The sequence below is a fragment of the Chironomus tepperi genome, unplaced genomic scaffold (genome assembly GCF_022539635.2).
Source record: "Chironomus tepperi strain 1889 unplaced genomic scaffold, CSIRO-AGI_Ctep_v1 contig_93, whole genome shotgun sequence".
NCBI classification, from domain to species: Eukaryota; Metazoa; Arthropoda; class Insecta; order Diptera; family Chironomidae; genus Chironomus; species Chironomus tepperi.
Window position 1 is genome coordinate 1,838,327 of NW_027226215.1, and position 18,485 is coordinate 1,856,811.

Sequence of the window (18,485 nt, forward strand, 5' to 3'; positions counted from 1 at the left end):
TTAGGGGGTTTGGGGGGTTCTGACAAATTGAAGAATTGTTTCCAAAAAAAGAGGGAGGCCCCTGATTCCCAGCATCTAAATGCGAGATATCATACCTAAAAGACTGAAAAACATTTTGCACTTTACAAACTTTACACAATCGCACAATTACTGACAAAATTTTTTGAATTTAAATGTAGTTTTAAGAACTTTTACAACACCACAATTTACAACTTTCCGTCAAACTCTGTTTTGAACCTTAAGAGACTCACACATCTCTCCATATCAAATCTACTTCAAATGCAATTTGAAAAACATTTTTCTTATATTATCTGCGAGCATGGAATATGCAAAAGCGATTTACTCACAATGACCCTTTAAGTATCTTTTTTTTTGTTCAAGCTTGTCAGATCCAGATGTATGCAAAAAAGAGATTCAACAATTGCATTAACTTCTTCGTCTTTTAATGTACTTTTGTGCAATTCTTTTTCTTGGAACTTTACACTTGATGCTGTTAAAATATTTGAAAAAGTTTTTTTCAATTTGAATATTATTTTTTTGAACGTTCAATCAACGAGATTGAATGTGAAAAGATCTGAAGTTGAAAACTATTGCGATAAAAAAAATCTAACTTCGTGTTCTCATAATTTGCACTTCTCAGACATCATTTCGACAACAATGTTTGAGCAAATAAAAAGTAAACTGTATATAAATTTTTTAACGAAACTTACTTGCTACACTCGAGCACATCAACAAGTGAAAATGTTTTTTTTTTTTTTTTTATATTTTTATTTTAATTCGCAAAAAAAATAAAAATCATGATGCAATTATTATTTCATTCACACAACAACTACACTGATACATTATACATTTATGCTATTTCAATTCATATCACATCACAGACCGAAATCCAAAACTGGAAGTTCGAAAATGAGCAAAAAATACATTTTCATGGATGGTTATTTAACTCGCTTGTTGCATGTGATGAGAGAAAATTTTCTACTGAAAAAAGCAGCACGAGAGCGAGAGCGAGAAAAAAGTGAAAAAAAAGAAAAAAAACATAAAAGAAATCCCAACAAGTGTTTGTGGAGCGAGAAAGAAATCTCCATATAACGTGTAAGATTGTGAGTGCTTTTTTGTACATTATACAATCAGTCTAGAATCTCGGCTCGTAGTTTGTGGGTGTATTTTTCTAATATGCGGGCCATAAACTATTAAGTAACTTCAAATGTAGTTTGACTTTATTCGGAATATAAAAATAATTTTTCACAAATAATTAATCGTGTGTGTTTTTTGAATTTTGAAATTAATAAAAAAATTACAAAATAATTAATTGAGTGGCGCAAAAAATAAAGAACGGAAATGAGTTCTAGGTTCATATCAATTTGTGGTTTACCGTAAAGTTTCTTTTTATGTGTGCAAAGAAAGAAAAAAAAGGGAAAAGAAAAGTGAGTGAAGAAAAAAGTGTTGACATCTTTTTTTACAAGAGATGACATGAAAAGAATCTTTTCTTTTTTGGCTCAAACTGTAGCATGTGAATCAAAGAAACAGAAAATCCTACGAAAAATATAATAAAATCTGAAGCCCTCAGTGACGAATGAGGAAACTTGATAATTTCACACAAAACACATTGCGTTTAGCAAAAAAATAATTCTCGTGTATAGAGCTGATTAATCTGTCAAATAAGAATACATCTCAATTATTCTATTCAAAAATAATGTTTGAAGTCGTCACATAAGCTTCTATGTCTATGCATAATGAATAATAACAACATCATCAGCAAATAGCATTTCGTTCTAAATCTCTATAGAGAGATATGTAAACATTTTTTTATAATCAATTTCCTCAATTATTTATTCATTGGAAATCTTCTTCATTCTGATTTCATGCATTGAAATAATTTTTATTCTAAAAAAAAAACATATACATGCTAGCATGTGTTGTTGAGTACGATGGATGTATGACAGATTATCATTTTAAAAAAATATGTCTCTCCTTTCTCATCATTTCATCTCACATAGTTGAAAAAATAAATTAAATTATGAATTAAAATTAGCAAGTTTGCAGTATTGAAATTGCAGCACGATATCCATGGCGTGATTTACTTATATTGAGCTATTTGAAATCTCAAATATAAAGCTAGTAATTTAATTTCATTTTACACAGAAAAAAGAAAAAAATGTTTTTGAAATAAATATAATTAGGGTCGTAGTAGAAACGAGAATGAAATTAAAAATTATAAGATCCACTATGCGTTATTTTACTTTCTTTAAATAATCTTACAAGATTTTTTTTATATGAATGCAGTAAGATACAGTATTTGGTTGTTTAGTTGAAGCGCTTGTTTATATTAATGTGAGTTAGGAAATTACTTCGCTTGAAAGCTGTATAAATCATTCCGAAAAAAAATTTTCATTTTTAACTACAATATTTTCAAACAAAAAAAGTTTCTTATTTTGTCTGTTGAAATAAATTAATTTTATATAGCTCAACCTTTGGATGCTTAGTTATGCAACTCAAGCTATATATCTTTTTGGTGTCAAAATCCCATTAGAATATTGGCAATTAAGTACGATTCCGTTGAGTCTGATGTGAAAATGTTACATGTCTAAGCAGAGCACAAAAAGATTTTTGTTTTACAGGTCCAAATAGACGGAAAAAGCTAAAATTTTCCCACAGTCATTTTTAGTCTTAACCAACATACAAATGTCTCTATTTTGCATGCTCAGATTGGTGAAACTTTTCTTGCCAAAACGTATAACAGAGAAAATTTTCTGATTTTCTGCAAGCGACAGACAACAAAGGTTCAACAAAATAAATTTGCAGCTTTATTTCTCACAACCAGCAACAAACCAAATTAACCTCTCAAATTCGTGATAACAAGATCATAAATATATATAAATGAGATCATAAGCGCATCGTAGTTTCCTAGTAGTTTTATAGTTCTACGAATAGCAAGAAATAGGAGCGTCATAAAACGAAATTCACATAAATCTAATAGGCAATTTTCCCTCCGACAATACAGTCAATAATTCAGTCAAACTGCCTAACAAAGACTTTCAATTTATACACAGAAAAACAAATGCAACTGAGAAAGCAAAAACATGTGTATGTACCAAAAAATCTGGAGCGTTTTGTTGTATTTTCTTATTTTTTTGGAAATCATAAATTTTTAGCTTCATCTTGACACACAAAAAAATTTCACTTGCACGATGTCATGAGCAGACTTTATTTTTTTGTTGTTTCAATGATAAACAAAAACGTTTCATTGTTTTTATTCGGGGCTACGAAAGTATCTTTACAATTCATAATGTATATATCCGTTTTTTTTTTCTTTCTATTTCACTATGTTGAAAACATCCATCCATTCATTCATTCATTCTTTTATTCATTTGTGTATTTTCAATGTCAACGTTGTTAAGGGAATGAGTAAGATGTCAAGAAAACTTAAAGTTTGTATTAAAGAAAATGAAGAATGAAATTAGATGTCTTCAATAATAATAAAAAACTTACTACAATTCAATTGAAAGACAGACAGTAAGTTAATTGCTAAAAAAGACATAATTTTCAAAGTTAATGGCACGTCTTTTTGTATAATGTGTTGAAATTTTATAAGTACTAAAATAGCGGCAATAATAATAATCTCATTTCGAACTCATCCGTGAACCATTTATAATTTATAGCGCGTTTTTTAAGCTATTAAATTATGCGCACATATTTATTTATTTTATTTTTTGTTTCAATGTATATTTACTTTCGCTGAGTGACTTGAAGAATTAATTACAAAGACCTTTGGAAGACCTTTTAATGATAACGAAATGAGAAATAAAGAGAGATGGAAGATATTTTATCACAGAGAATAATTATTTTGGCACAAAAGACCTTTTTCAAGTTTAACATGAAGATAAAAAAAAATCTTTTTTTGAGCAATTAAGTTTCTGTGTCAACGCTACTATATTACGCGTATAGGACGTTCAAATTAAGACATTCGTAAAAAGTTTAATGGAGTCTTGTTACCTTTAATTGATTATAATGGCTAAATTGGTTTTTATGAGCGGTATTTTTGTGAAGTGAAGGTCGATCAAGGTGCGGAAACTCTCAATTATACCAAAATTCCATTAAGCTCGTCTCCCATTTTTGGGAGAACCCAAAAAAGGGAAACCAAGAACAACAGACTTGCATTTTAGATTCCCTAGCCTTTAGCTGTTTCTAATAGTATGAACAAGGCTGCAAATTTGCGTTTGCATCAGTCTGTAGTTTTGGACGAGATATTGAAAGAATTCAAAATTCATCTCTGTTCTGATATGATTATCAAATCCTTTTGGATAACCTTACTATGATTAGCATAGAGACAAGCAAAGCATCAAAAACTACATCAGAAAGTATACTGGGATTTATGCAAGTTTCCACGCCTTAAGCTTAGTCGATTTATTTAGTTAAATTTAATTTCAATTCATTTTTTTCCTCAAAAGCACAGTAAGAGATATTTATTTTATGAGAGCATCTATAAAGAAAATTGAATTCTTTTTAGTTTTTGTGAAATGAATTTCGTAAACTGTTTACTGATTTTTCAATAGAAATGGGGTTGAAAAAAATTTGCATGCTCCCATTTCAAATTCATTTATTATTCTCTAAAAATTACTTTCGGTAACTTTTTTAACCAGGAAAGAAATTCATGCTTGAAGGCTTATGTAGGGAAGAAGAATGCAACAAGTTTGAAAATCTTTTTTCTTATAAATTAGTTCATAAGACTAAAAGAGACCGTATTCAAATTCGACTTTGAAAAGTCAATATCACATCCGAAGCTTTCTTCGTCTTACGTAGAATGTAACGAAATTTTCACATGTGCTTAAGTAATCTCTTCAACATAAATTTTCATTATTCATCAAATATTTGGCAAAATTCTTTGAAAGATTCTTTTCTTCCGTTCGAGAAAATCCTCAAGTAAATGAATTTTTAATGATCATATTTCTCGGTAGAAAACAATTCTTTAGAAATTTGAGATTCAAAGGGAACTCAACATATAGAATGGGAAATTCGCTATCTATTATGGACAATGAAAATTATTTAAATAACAAACTTCCTCCAATCAATACCCTTCATTCATTAAATCATATAATTCATATACAAAAATTATTGCCATCAATTACCGAAATAAAGAACGAGCACTCAACTTAAAAATTATAGTAATTGAATCATTAAATGTAAAACCCGGCAAAAAAAAACAACTTCATTGAAATTCATTAATGGCAATATAGAGATACAAAACTTAATATTTTTTCACTATAACGGAATTTTTATTCCATATGAGCTCATGAATAGCTATCGATTAGTTGCTGATTGTTTTGAAAATTACTGATCTGCTTTTTTTTTTGTCTGTTTGAAATTGGATTATTTCACATCAGACTCATTCATACAGCTTTTTTTTTGCTGTAACAGCAAACAGCCGAGAAAAATAAAAGAGCTAAGAAACTCAATAAAAAAAAGATAATTACTATTAAAACCTGAAAAATGATTCAATGATTCAATGCTATTATAAGTGATGATTTTTTTGAGCTGTTGAAAAGTGAAAAATACATAAAGAAGTGGAATAACTGAAATTGCACAATATTGAAGTTTTATGTATGGGGACTGTTCGCATGTTATGTAGCGCCAAAACCCCCTTCGTCATTGTATGACCCTCTCCATGGAGCAACTAGTCGGACCAAAATTCCAAACCCCCCATGCACCCCCTCCCACCACCCAAGAGCGTTACATAATTAATGAACAGCCCCTAGCATAATTTTTTGTTATTTTTTTCACTCTCCGAGTTTTTAATAATTTTGTTTTGTTGTTGTTTTTTTTTCACATTGCTCATAAACGTTGATTGCTGTGTTGTGGTGCTGTGAATGAATTTATAAAAAAAAAATAAAATGTAACAACTCAGGAAATCTATCATCAAAAAATAAACTTAAAGCGATATAATAACGAGAACCATTAAATAAAATGTTGAAAATTCAAATGTTGGAGCAAATATTGAACAATGATGAGAATATTAACGAGGACAGTACGAAATCGCAAGTCAGTAATATTGACGAAAGTGAATCAAGTTATGATGGCCAATATGGATATTTCGTACAAAATGGATCTTCTTATAGCGGGTAAGCAATAAAATTTTGATTATGAATTTGTTTTTAATTTACCGATTCAATTCACCCAAAAAAAAAAAACTTGAAAATACAAAGAAATAAAAAATATTGAACTAATTTATTTTTTGTATATTTAGCACATCTTGTAGATCTTTAGATGTCAATGTCCTTGTGCTTTACCATTAAATGATCTTTAATTCTTCTCTTCTTAAATTCTCAAGGTGAAATCAAAATCATTGTCAAAAATAGTAACGCACGACACATCACGCCCATGCGGTTGTATATTTATACCCAAACAATCGATGTTCATTGTTGATTTTCAACACCGTAAAGAAGTATCTTTTTGATTATAAATTGGATCGTTTAAGATAAATCACTAACTTTATTGACCATTTAAGAAACTGTATCAACCACATAATATGTATGATTACCACTAATCATCTAAATTATGATCAAATAATATGCTTGTACAGGGCTACAAAGGTGTGAACACGAATTATTACCAATACGAATGAATTGGTGTCTAATGAAAGTCTTCAATCAATCATTATCGAAACAAATTATTAAATAAACGTATAATCAATCTTTTTAGCAACATTTTATTCATGAAAAAGGTTATGCTTTGCGGTTATATAAATGCTTCGTTGACTGTCTTTAGATTTGAGTAAGATTATGGCCTTGAATTGTGGTTCTAAGAGAAGCTGTCACATAAAGAGTGAAAAAGGTTTTTAATTGATTATATTCACACCGTTTTCACGTGTGAATGTATTGAATTTGTTCAGATTGAAAAACCAGTTTTTGGATTTTCCAGCAAAACTAAGCATAATGACAAGTTGTGTTCTATTGCAATAAGTTTGTGCCTGGAATTTCACATCATTATCAAAAAACAGAATTGGAATTGGTTGAGGCATTGCTGAGAAAATCGAAAAATTCGCTTTCTGTAAGCAAGCAAGCAAGCAAGTTAATGTACACGATAACTCAAAAACGAAACATCGTAGAGACTTCTAGTTTTTTGCAATCGATCGGTGCCATTCCAAGGAAGAACTGATTAGATTTTGGGCATGGCAGGAACAGCCGTTGCTTCTAAAAAAGCAAAAAACTTTCGGTTTCATACAAAATTTTAAAATCAATGTTTTCTATGATTTTTTGAAACTTTGAACATTGAACAAGTACGAAAAATATTAAAAGCCTGCTTGCTGGAGCTTGATTCCTCAAACATTAGCCAAGCGAAGCTTGGCCTACCCGCTGGAGCTTGATCCCTCAAACATTTGCCAAGCGAAGCTTGTTCTACCCGCTGGAGCTTGATCCCTCAAACATTTGCCAAGCGAAGCTTGGCCTACCCGCTAGACTGATTCCTCAAACATTCGCCAAGCGAAGCTTGGCCTACCCGCTAGAGCCTGATTCCTCAAACATTCGCCAAGCGAAGCTTGCCTACCCGCTGGAGCCTGATCCCTCAAACATTCACCAAGCGAAGCTTGGCCTACCCACTGGAGCCTGATTCCTCAAACATTCGCCAAGCGAAGCTTGGCCTACCCGCTGGAGCCTGATTCCTCAAACATTCGCCAAGCGAAGCTTGGCCTACCCGCTGGAGCCTGATTCCTCAAACATTCGCCAAGCGAAGCTTGGCCTACCCACTGGAGCCTGATTCCTCAAACATTCGCCAAGCGAAGCTTGGCCTACCCGCTGGAGCCTGATTCCTCAAACATTCGCCAAGCGAAGCTTGGCCTACCCGCTGGAGCCTGATTCCTCAAACATTCGCCAAGCGAAGCTTGGCCTACCTGCTGGAGCCTGATTCCTCAAACATTCGCCAAGCGAAGCTTGTCCTACCCGCTGGAGCCTGATTCCTCAAACATTCGCCAAGCGAAGCTTGTCCTACCCGCTGGAGCCTGATTCCTCAAACATTCGCCAAGCGAAGCTTGGCCTACCCGCTAGAGCCTGATTCCTCAAACATTCGCCAAGCGAAGCTTGGCCTACCCGCTGGAGCCTGATTCCTCAAACATTCGCCAAGCGAAGCTTGGCCTACCCGCTGGAGCCTGATTCCTCAAACATTCGCCAAGCGAAGCTTGGCCTACCCGCTGGAGCCTGATTCCTCAAACATTGGCCAAGCGAAGCTTGGCCTACCCGCTGGAGCCTGATTCCTCAAACATTCGCCAAGCGAAGCTTGGCCTACCCGCTGGAGCCTGATTCCTCAAACATTCGCCAAGCGAAGCTTGGACCCGCTGGAGCCTGATTCCTCAAACATTTGCCAAGCGAAGCTTGGCCTACCCGCTGGAGCCTGATTCCTCAAACATTTGCCAAGCGAAGCTTGGCCTACCCGCTGGCGCCTGATTCTTCAAACATTCGCCAAGCGAAGCTTGCCCTACCCGCTGGAGCCTGATTCCTCAAACATTTGCCAAGCGAAGCTTGGCCTACCCGCTGGAGCCTGATTCCTCAAACATTTGCCAAGCGAAGCTTGGCCTACCCGCTGGAGCCTGATTCTTCAAACATTTGCCAAGCGAAGCTTGGCCTACCCGCTGGAGCCTGATTCCTCAAACATTTGCCAAGCGAAGCTTGGCCTACCCGCTGGAGCTTGATCCCTCAAACATTTGCCAAGCGAAGCTTGGCCTATCCGCTGGAGCTTGATTCCTCAAACATTTGCCAAGCGAAGCTTGGTTTACCCGCTGGAACCTGATTCCTCAAACATTTGCCAAGCGAAGCTTGGCCTATCCGCTGGAGCCTGATCCCTCAAACATTTGCCAAGCGAAGCTTGGCCTATCCGCTGGAGCCTGATCCCTCAAACATTTGCCAAGCGAAGCTTGGCCTACCCACTGGAGCCTGATTCCTCAAACATTTGCCAAGCGAAGCTTGGCCTACCCGCGAGACTTTTTATGGAACGGTGTGAATATATCCGCATTGGGTTTCTACCCGATACACTAGTTTTTCTCAGTTTTGTTGGATTTTTAAAAATTCTAAGAAATCATAATTGAAAGGAAATTCGGCTGTTTAACGAGAAATTCATTAATTTTTACGTTTCAAATCTAAGCTTAGTTTTCGCGCCAAAATTTCTGAGAATGCCATGTTGTTCGTCCTGAATGTCACTTAAATCATTTGGGAATTTCTCAAAATTGATAATGAATTTATCAATAATTATGATAATGGAGGAAATTTCCTAATTGGAAGAATTAAAATCGTCATTAAATTGCTAATTTTATTACTTCCAAAAATTATATAGCTGAGGAAGTCTAAAATTAATCAATTTGAAATTTTACTCATTCCTTCAAATCCCCCAAAAGCTATAAAAAATTTTTAAAATTCAATAATTGTTTAAAAAAATTCCATTAAAAATGCGCTTAAACTACCAGCATTTTCCGCAACATTTTCGATTCATTTTTATTACATATTCACGACAATAGTTGGAGTTTCAATTCATTTCATTCAATAACCGTAAAGTCGAAAAAAAAAGCCATGAATATCTGCAAAAAGTTTTTCCTTGAATGAAACAAATTAATTCTTGAACTCATTACGTTTCCAATTCTTTATTCATCGGCTTAAATTCATTTAAATATTTGAGTAAGTGATTGAAAGAGATTTATTTTATCGATCGATTGAGAGAAAATTACTTCAATAAAAGCAAAAAAAGATTTGTTTAGAAAGGAAAAGTTAGCGGTCTGGACTTTAATGTTGAAAGCGTATTGAAAATAATGTTATTGAATCTGGTAATGTGTTTAAATTAATTTCATGTTCAGTTCGAATTTAGTCCATATAAGATGTAAATTTATGGGTTTCTTTTGTGTATGTTTTAGATTTATTTTTTATTTTCAAATACTATTGCAAAATTGCGTTGAAAGCAGACTTGATTGAACTGTTAAGCAATAACTGACTATGGAAATTGTTATTGTAGGTTCAAGTTCATAGAAAAAAAAATTAATTTAGAGCATAAATTGAGCTGGCAATCTGGAAGATTTACTGGAGATCTCATTTCATTTAACCACTATTCATTTCTTATGGGATAAGACTAGTAAGTTACAGTAATATTTCTATTAAAATTCTCAACGTTTGTTCATTTACCGACCAAGAAAAATCAATATTCAACAACATCTTGAGCTCGTGCTTATTTAAAAAAAATCGGAAGCTATTCATAAAAATTTTTGTAAAACTAAAATCCGCTACATCGACTAAAATAAATTAAATTCCAGTGAGGCCAATTGGTGGGGTGTGAAAATCATCGCACTTATTTTTTAAACAGTATTAAATTAGTTTTCAAGTAATTTAGCAAGGTTAATAAACTCTTTAAAGTGTTAAACACAATTTTAACAAACCTTTAATTTTGAGCAATTAAAATAAAGCATGTCTATATGCAATTTATACTTTCACTTAATTATGAAACTAAAGTCTTTTTTTTTCGTTGATGAATGCACATGATCGATTATAATTTTACAGTTAAATACTAAGACATATCAACATGTTATTTTGATACGCTCGTCTACTATATGTTGCTGCTTTATGCAAATATAATCACATGAAGAAATGCATATCATCAAATGAAAGTGAGCGCGCAGCAATTATCATGAAAGCGTTTTGCATTTAATTTAATCTTTTTATTTTTCCTTGGCAAGTTTAACAGCTTCAATGATTCTTATCAACAATATTGTGTTATTTTTCATTTATGTATTTATAACATATGCATGCTGTTTCATGATCCACTTTCATTTTCTGATTACTTTTCATCATGGCTCATCACTAGGTTCAATAATAATTTATTTTTGTTAATTACATATTTAATTTCATAATTACATACGGACTGTAATTTGATTAGGGGATTTATGGTCGAGATATGTTTTTGAAAGGCATCCAGACCAGAGAAATTTTTTCTTTTAACAAAGTTTGTTGCTCTGTGATGCTGTAAACTTTGTTTTTACAAAACATTTACTTTTCTTCTAGATATTTTTAAAAAAGTTTTGATATCAATCAAATTAAATTATTAAATTAAACTTTATAGTATTCATACATGAAGTCTGCAGACTTTTTTGATTGACTCTGAAATTTAATGACTTTGTACGTGTAGCACGTGAAACTTTTAAATGATTTTTTTTTTCGGAGATTTTTCTATGAAGATTTACGTATCATTGACGTAGGGGGTTGAAATTTATATGCAAAAATATAAATATTTTTGCAAGTTCAATTCGAGGTATTAAATGTTTATACTGATAAGAATATATGTAGGCATTTGGCAGAAATATCACATCGACCTTGAAAAAAATCACATAAATTTCTTTGCAAATTGAAGAATTTTATTGACCAAACGATAAAAATATTCTTTTTATCATATTTATGTATAAAATATGATTTAGTATGTGTAGAGCTTTGTAGGTGGAATAACCTTTTATCTTTAATAAAAAGCACATCCTTTTTATATCAAAACCCGCAATTTTTTTGTTACAATATAAAATTTCATTCTGATCATAAATTTCTATTTTTATTTGCATGAATGCTTCTATTAGATATTTAAATTGAGTCAGTTTCCTTTTTTAGAAGTAATTTAATACATTTTTAAAAACAAATTTCGATTGAATTTTCGTCACAAGTAAAAGCATTTTTCGAGTCAATGGAATCACTAAATTAGATAATCGCTTTATGATTCGAAAGATTCATTCACATTAACTCAAGTATTAATTAATATTTGATATCAATACGATAATTATCTCTATTATGATGAAATATCATTAACACCACAAACGTCATGCATGAGTCTTTAATAACATTGATGAAAGAATGTTTTCATCAAAAAAAAAAAAAAAAAGGGAAAAGTTTTCTACTTTTTTGGGTAAATTTTTGCGGTATTTCAATATTTGTATAGCTAAATTACGATATTATGTTCAAGACAGAAATTTTCAAACATATTTATTTGATGTAGCAAATTTGAAATTTGATATAGTTCTGCAAGGTCGTCTCTCTCTTGAGCATGCTTTTCATGAAAAATGTACACAAAAGCGAACTACGATAACGAAACTATTTGAGTTTCATCTAAACAGCAAATAACAAGTAATGTAAAAACTTTTAGATGAAACAATTTTAATGGTTTAATAATTATTTACCACGGTAAGAAAGTTTTAAGTGAGATTGAGCATCTAGCGATGCTTTTAAATTATATTCATTATCGCAATAATGCCCGAGAATGGATGACAAATGATAGGAAATATTTAATGACAAGAGAGATGTACTTAAGTGAACATCCTGACATCATGGGCAATAAACTAATTCATGCAAGAACAATATGCTCTTTTTTGTACTCTATAAAGCTATTTCGCGCCATTATTTTTGCATTCGACCTTCATATTGAAGAGCATTTTTGTTTTAATTCTGTCCAGAGGTTATTTTTTTTGTTATTGAACGTGAGGCTTTATAAATGAAAATATTAGTTTAACTATAGATTGAAAAGATATCCATGAACTGTTGGACAAACAATGCATAAAATTCGTGTTATATCGAAGGACCAAGCAGACTCAATGAATAACAACAAAAATATTATTTTTCGCGACAAAATAAATATTTAGAAAGTTGTCTATCCTGTGATATTTTCATCTATTTTACATTTTTCCCATAAAAATTTTCAAGACCACACACAACGCACCAACATCTTAATATGACATCATAAAAAATGCGTTCATGTCACTAAATTCGGTTGAGATGTCAACAACTATAATGTCTCTATGTGATATACGCAAAAAAAAGTTCAACAATAGGCATCCTACGTATTTTCCGTTAAAAAGTATATCTTCTTTCAACTATAATAGACTGCGGAAATTATTATAGTCGACAAAAAAATATATAAAATAAGAAATATTTCATTTCATGTGTCCGTCTATAGCAAAAAAAAAAAAAAAATTGTGTACTAAATTTACATAATAATAGTCTTTTGACTGAACTATACTTAGAGATGCTCTTCTCTTGATGAAGGTTTCACACATTAGTAGGAAGGCAATTTAAAGAAAGATGTTACACTCGTATTTAAAAAAAGTCGTGACAAAAAAAAAAAAGCGGAAGTGTGGAAAGAAGATGAAAAGGTTTTTAATGGCAAAATTAGTACGCGTACGAATGAAGAAGGTAAAGGAAGAAGAAGTAGAAAATAAAAATTTGCGCGATTAATCATATGAGAGACGTTTATACCAGGAACGTAGTTGGGACAGACATGAGCAAGTAGAACTTGAATTTTTCTAGTTTGGATCGTCAAATTTTTAAGGAGTTTTGGAATTATTTTTACGAAAAGCCTTAACAAATTGAAGAAGTATTTCCAACAAAGTGTTTTCCGCCCTCCAAACCCCCCTCCCCCCTTAATACGCCCCTAATCAACACACATAAAATTCCAATTCATTTGACACGGCAGTGACAGTGCAAGAAGAATTGATATAAAATTCAATAAGAATTTAAAACGAATGTTTGAAAGTTTTTCTTTCATTTCATCAATTATGCAATAAATTACTTTAATGAGATGCTTTTCATGCACGTTAGATTAAACGTGAGAAAAGTGCACGTTCGGAGAGAAATCGATATATTTGTATCGGTAGATTAGTTTGAGAAAACTGCCAATTTAGGAGAAAGTTTATGTTGGTTTTTTTTTCTTCTTTCTTTTCTAGTTCTTTTTTTTCGATTTCATTTACCATATTGCTACGTCTTTCGGGAGAAAGGATATGTTACTGACAAGCTAATTATCTTGTTGCTCATTTCAAAAAAATAATAAAATAATGTTTGAACATTTACACACGACAGGATAAAATTCAAACATTTTACACATTACAGAAGAAATTAACAGAACAATTTTCATATATTTCATGCTTGCGGGTTATTTATCATTAATACTAATTCTAATATGTTTCGGTTTTTGATTACCTTTTATAACTTTTTTAGAAATAAAGGACATTATGGGCTGTGGTTTCGATTTCCTGTCATTTTGCGGTTAGCTGTGTAAATTTGTTTAAAAATCATTTTTTCGGTAACGGATTTCATTTCAACACATTTTCCATGTCATTAAATTTATGTAGCATTTGTTTGATATGTCAAACCTTTCTTCAAAATTTTCAGCCTTCACATTTTACGATGTTTGTAAAGGAAAAATTATACAACTTCGGATGTTTGTTAGATTTGATTTTTTGTTTGATTTTTAAAGAAGATTCTATCTAAAATGCGGAAACATTTCGTCCCAAGAAGATGATTGAATTCTATTCAATCCTAAATATCAGCTGATGCTTTTCCCAGATTTGACCAAAATCGTTTTTTTCCTTTCGATTACATCACTTTTTGCTCATCCAAAGAGGGAAAATTGAGTAAAAATTTCAGTTGAAAAATAACATTTTTATCATGAAAGGATTAATGCTGTTTTATAGAATTTCAGTCTTTGTTCCTGATAATTGCAATAAATGTGTAATTTAATCAACCATTATATAATTGAATCATACAAAATTAGTTCATGAGTTCACTAACTTCTGGATAACATTGCCTATATCCTTTGAATATTATCTAATATTATACATGATAAAGGCAATCTTCATTACAACGGCGTCTATATACTGTAATACGATAAATAACGTAATACTACAAAGCGAGCCAACAATATGTGCTGTAACAATATGCGCACAACTGAAACTATAGCTCTTTGTGTGCATTAATGTGCTTAATTAAATTTACTTCCAACAACTGTACAGTACATGAAAGGGGGTAATAAGTTTAATGAGAAAAATAAGAAGAACTAAAATTCATCTGAGTTTTTTTTTTATCCTTCAGTTGGAAAAAAAGTTTTCCTCTTAATTTTTTATTTTATATTTCGCTCTCCCATAGCAACTTGAAAAGCTCAACTAGTGTATCGGGTAGAAACCCAATGCGGAAATATTCACACCGTCCCATATAAAGTCTCGCGGTTAGGCCAAGCTTCGCTTGGCAAATGTTTGAGGAATAAGGCTCCAGCGGGTAGGCCAAGCTTCGCTTGGCAAATGTTTGAGGAATCAGGCTCCAGCGGGTAGGCCAAGCTTCGCTTGGCAAATGTTTGAGGGATCAGGCTCCAGCGGGCAGGCCAAGCTTCGCTTGGCAAATGTTTGAGGAATCAGGCTCCAGCGGGTAGGCCAAGCTTCGCTTGGCAAATGTTTGAGGAATCAGGCTCCAGCGGGTAGGCCAAGCTTCGCTTGGCAAATGTTTGAAGAGTCAATTTTCATACAATGTTCAAACTTTCAAAAAATCATAGAAAACATTGATTTTAAAGTTTTGTATGAAAACGATAGTTTTTTGCTTTTTTAGAAGCAACGGCTGTTCCTGCCATGCCCAAAAACTAATCAGCTCTTCTATAGAATAGCACGGATCGATTGCAAAAAACTAGAAGTCTCTACGATGTCTCGTTATTGAGATTTCTTGCTGATTAACTTGCTTGTTTGCTTGTTTGCTTGCTTACAGAATGCATATTTTTACGATTTTCTCAGCAATGCCTCAACCAATTTCAAATCTGTTTTTTGATTAAAATGTGAAATTCCAGGCACAAACTTATTGTAACAGAACACAACTTGTCATTATGCTTTGTTTTGCTGGAAAATCCAAAAAACTGGTTTTCCAATCTGAACAAATTCAATACATTCCCACGTGAAAACGGTGTGAATATAAAAAACAAGTTATGAAGGTGTAATTAACCCAATGTGTTATGAATGAGTGAAGCGATTAAGAGAGGTAGAAAATGAAAGACTCTTTGGGATTATAGAGCATGAATATTCAGAATTTAGAAGATAGAAAAATTGTAATTTAGGCAAAAAGACAGTCACAAAAATTAGATTGATGTTCTTCGTGCATAAAGGGTCAATGTTAATCAAGAAAATCTAATAATTGACTTCTGTCGATTCCTTTTGAGGGTTTTATTTGCGTAGTCGAAAGACAAATTTGAATTTCAATATGGTTACGATTGGCAATTTTGATGCCTCTTAGATTTGATTCTATTCTCAGAATTTGTCTTCTCATGCGTGGTATTTTTCATTACTTTTTTTGTGATTTACGATTGAGTTTGATTTATTACAGCAATTGTAATTTTAAATCGCAAAGTTTTTTCAAATGTCAGATGCTGTCAAATATTAATGATGGTATCGACCTAAAATGCTTGATAAGAATATTCTTTTTGTCAGTTGTAATTGAAAATGGTTGTTTTTGACGGATTGAGATGTTTGTGAGGAAAAAAGTATTGAAAATACTAGAGAGATATAGCGTTAAGAATGAGATGCGCTGTGATTTATAAATGCCCAAAATACCAACATTTGGCTCGTTATTTAAGCTTGTTTGTCCACAAAAACTCGAAAATCAAACCAAACAAATCTCAAAAACTATATTAACAACAATACCACTATGTATTTATTCCCAAAAAATATAAATTGAAGAGGATGGCGTAGCATGATCCGCTGACGTTAGAAGTAATGAGATAGAAATCTTGTTAAACTAAACAAAACAGCGATGCGTTTAAACAAATTTAAATAAGTATGTTTAAAAAAAAATTGAAAGAATTTCAAGAGAATCTCAAACAATTTATCATGTCAGAAACTTCAATACATGCCAACCTCTTCATGGTGGAAAGCAATGCGGTTTAATCTTGACAATACGAGTCAAATTAATTAGATTCCTCCAAACAAACATTACCGACAATAAAAAATACATAAACAATAAAGCTTTTTTGATTTTAATTAGCGCTTTCAATTTCATTTTTGAATTTCCGCACATGATTTATCGGTAAAAGTTTAAAACATTCACTATCGGTTATTTAATTTAATTTTCATTTTAATTCCTTTATTACCCCATCCAAAATTCCTTTGTCTACTCAAATTGAATTGTATGAAAATTTTAATTTCACTTACGCATGTCAAATAACATAAAATAAAGTGCTATGGAATATAGTTTTAATGGCATCAAAGACAATACAATAAAATTTTTCTTCTTACATAATGACAGTTGTTGAAAAGAGGATTGAATACATTTTTCTATTAATGCCTCTTTAATCAACGGTTTGTTTTCCTAAATTACATCCCATTATAGCTCATCGAATGATATTTCAAGTTTTCTTTTTGTTAAAACTACTACTGTAGCAGAAGCGAGCATGAATAAATCACTTGATGCATTGAGTGAGATCGTAAGGTGAAGAGAGAACAAAACAATGCATACATGTAAATTATAACCTACAATCGTGTGAGTGATCCTCTCGCCAAATGGATATTTTGTTTCTTAAATTATTATTTTCAGTTACTTTCTAACTGTCGGAGTGATTTAACTGACTCTTAATGTTCATAAGTTTATCTGCGCGAGTTTAAAAAACTTTTTATCTGTTCTCGAGTTTACTCAACTTTGAAGAATTACAGCACAAAATTTTTGTTTGTTTGATTATTCTAGATTTTATAATGTGAATTAAAAATAAATATTTTTACTAGCATGGAAATCAGCTCAACAATAATAAAAATTAAAAGTAAATTCATAGACTATTTCCTGCATTGAATGACACCTACGTGAGATAATTTAGTGTTAAATTGATTGTAAATCTTGACTACAGTAACATGTAATAATGATGATGTTATTTCTAATTTTTATATAATATTAAAATATTAAAATCTAAGTCAGTAAGCAAGCACAAGTGAAGTGAACGAGAAATAAAATAATAAAAAATAAAAAAATATGAAAAGATTGTAGGAATGAGCAAACGAAACCAACGCAAGCGTTAACCATGAAAATGAAGTATCTTAATGGGCAAAAAGAATCATATACTCTTACAACAGCTCGTAAAAGCATGAAGAAGAAAATGATGTATGTATACACATATTGTAAAATTAAAATTGTTCATTTAAATATTCTCACTAGGGTTCGAAATCATATGAAAGTCACTGATATGTTGATGCATGTAAACAAGTTTAAGATGCAAAAGTTACGTTATGTCATTAATTATTATTATTAACTCATGTAAATTGCTGATCACGTTCAGATAATAACAAGATAATGGAATATTCTAGTGATTTTTATTGCGACAAGAATGTGTTTAGTTTTGGTTCTAGTTGAGTTCGTCTATAACTGCAGGTCTGCAGACTTAGACGAACTTTTAGACACAATTGAAAGTCTGCGCATTTTAAATACGGAATCTATATTCTAGGAATTCCATAGGACTAAAGTCCCCATAAAGTCTAGAATATTCCGGACAACAAGTCAGAATCAAGTCATCAAAACAATATTCTCATATACAACGATGAAAATAAATAATGTAAACTAATTAGCACAAAAAATAGGAGCGGGTTTAATAATTACACCCGATGAAGTCTATAAAAATTACTATATCGCAATTAAAATGCATCGTTTGAAGCTATTATTTTACACATTTTTCACGCTAAGCGCAATAATAAGAGT

At 31.8% G+C, this 18,485-nt stretch overlaps 2 protein-coding genes across 5 annotated transcripts in view; one reads left to right on the top strand and one right to left on the bottom strand.

Moving 5' to 3' along the window:
* Window positions 1–522, bottom strand: part of LOC139086977 (rap1 GTPase-activating protein 1-like) — a 94,767-nt gene extending 94,245 nt beyond the window's left edge. The window contains exon 1 of the mRNA XM_070635644.1: window positions 348–522. The gene's annotated coding sequence lies outside the window, so the exon portion shown is untranslated. The remainder of the gene's footprint in view (window positions 1–347) is intronic.
* A 631-nt stretch (window positions 523–1,153) lies between these two features.
* Window positions 1,154–18,485, top strand: part of LOC139086978 (rap1 GTPase-activating protein 1-like) — a 34,000-nt gene continuing 16,668 nt past the window's right edge. Inside the window, exons 1-2 of one of the 4 annotated variants that reach the window (XM_070635647.1) lie at window positions 1,154–1,427; window positions 5,906–6,119. In XM_070635647.1, the coding sequence (XP_070491748.1) occupies window positions 5,965–6,119 (155 nt within the window). In that variant the 5' untranslated portion in view covers window positions 1,154–1,427; window positions 5,906–5,964. The other 3 variants (XM_070635648.1, XM_070635649.1, XM_070635651.1) reach the window with 3 other exon arrangements.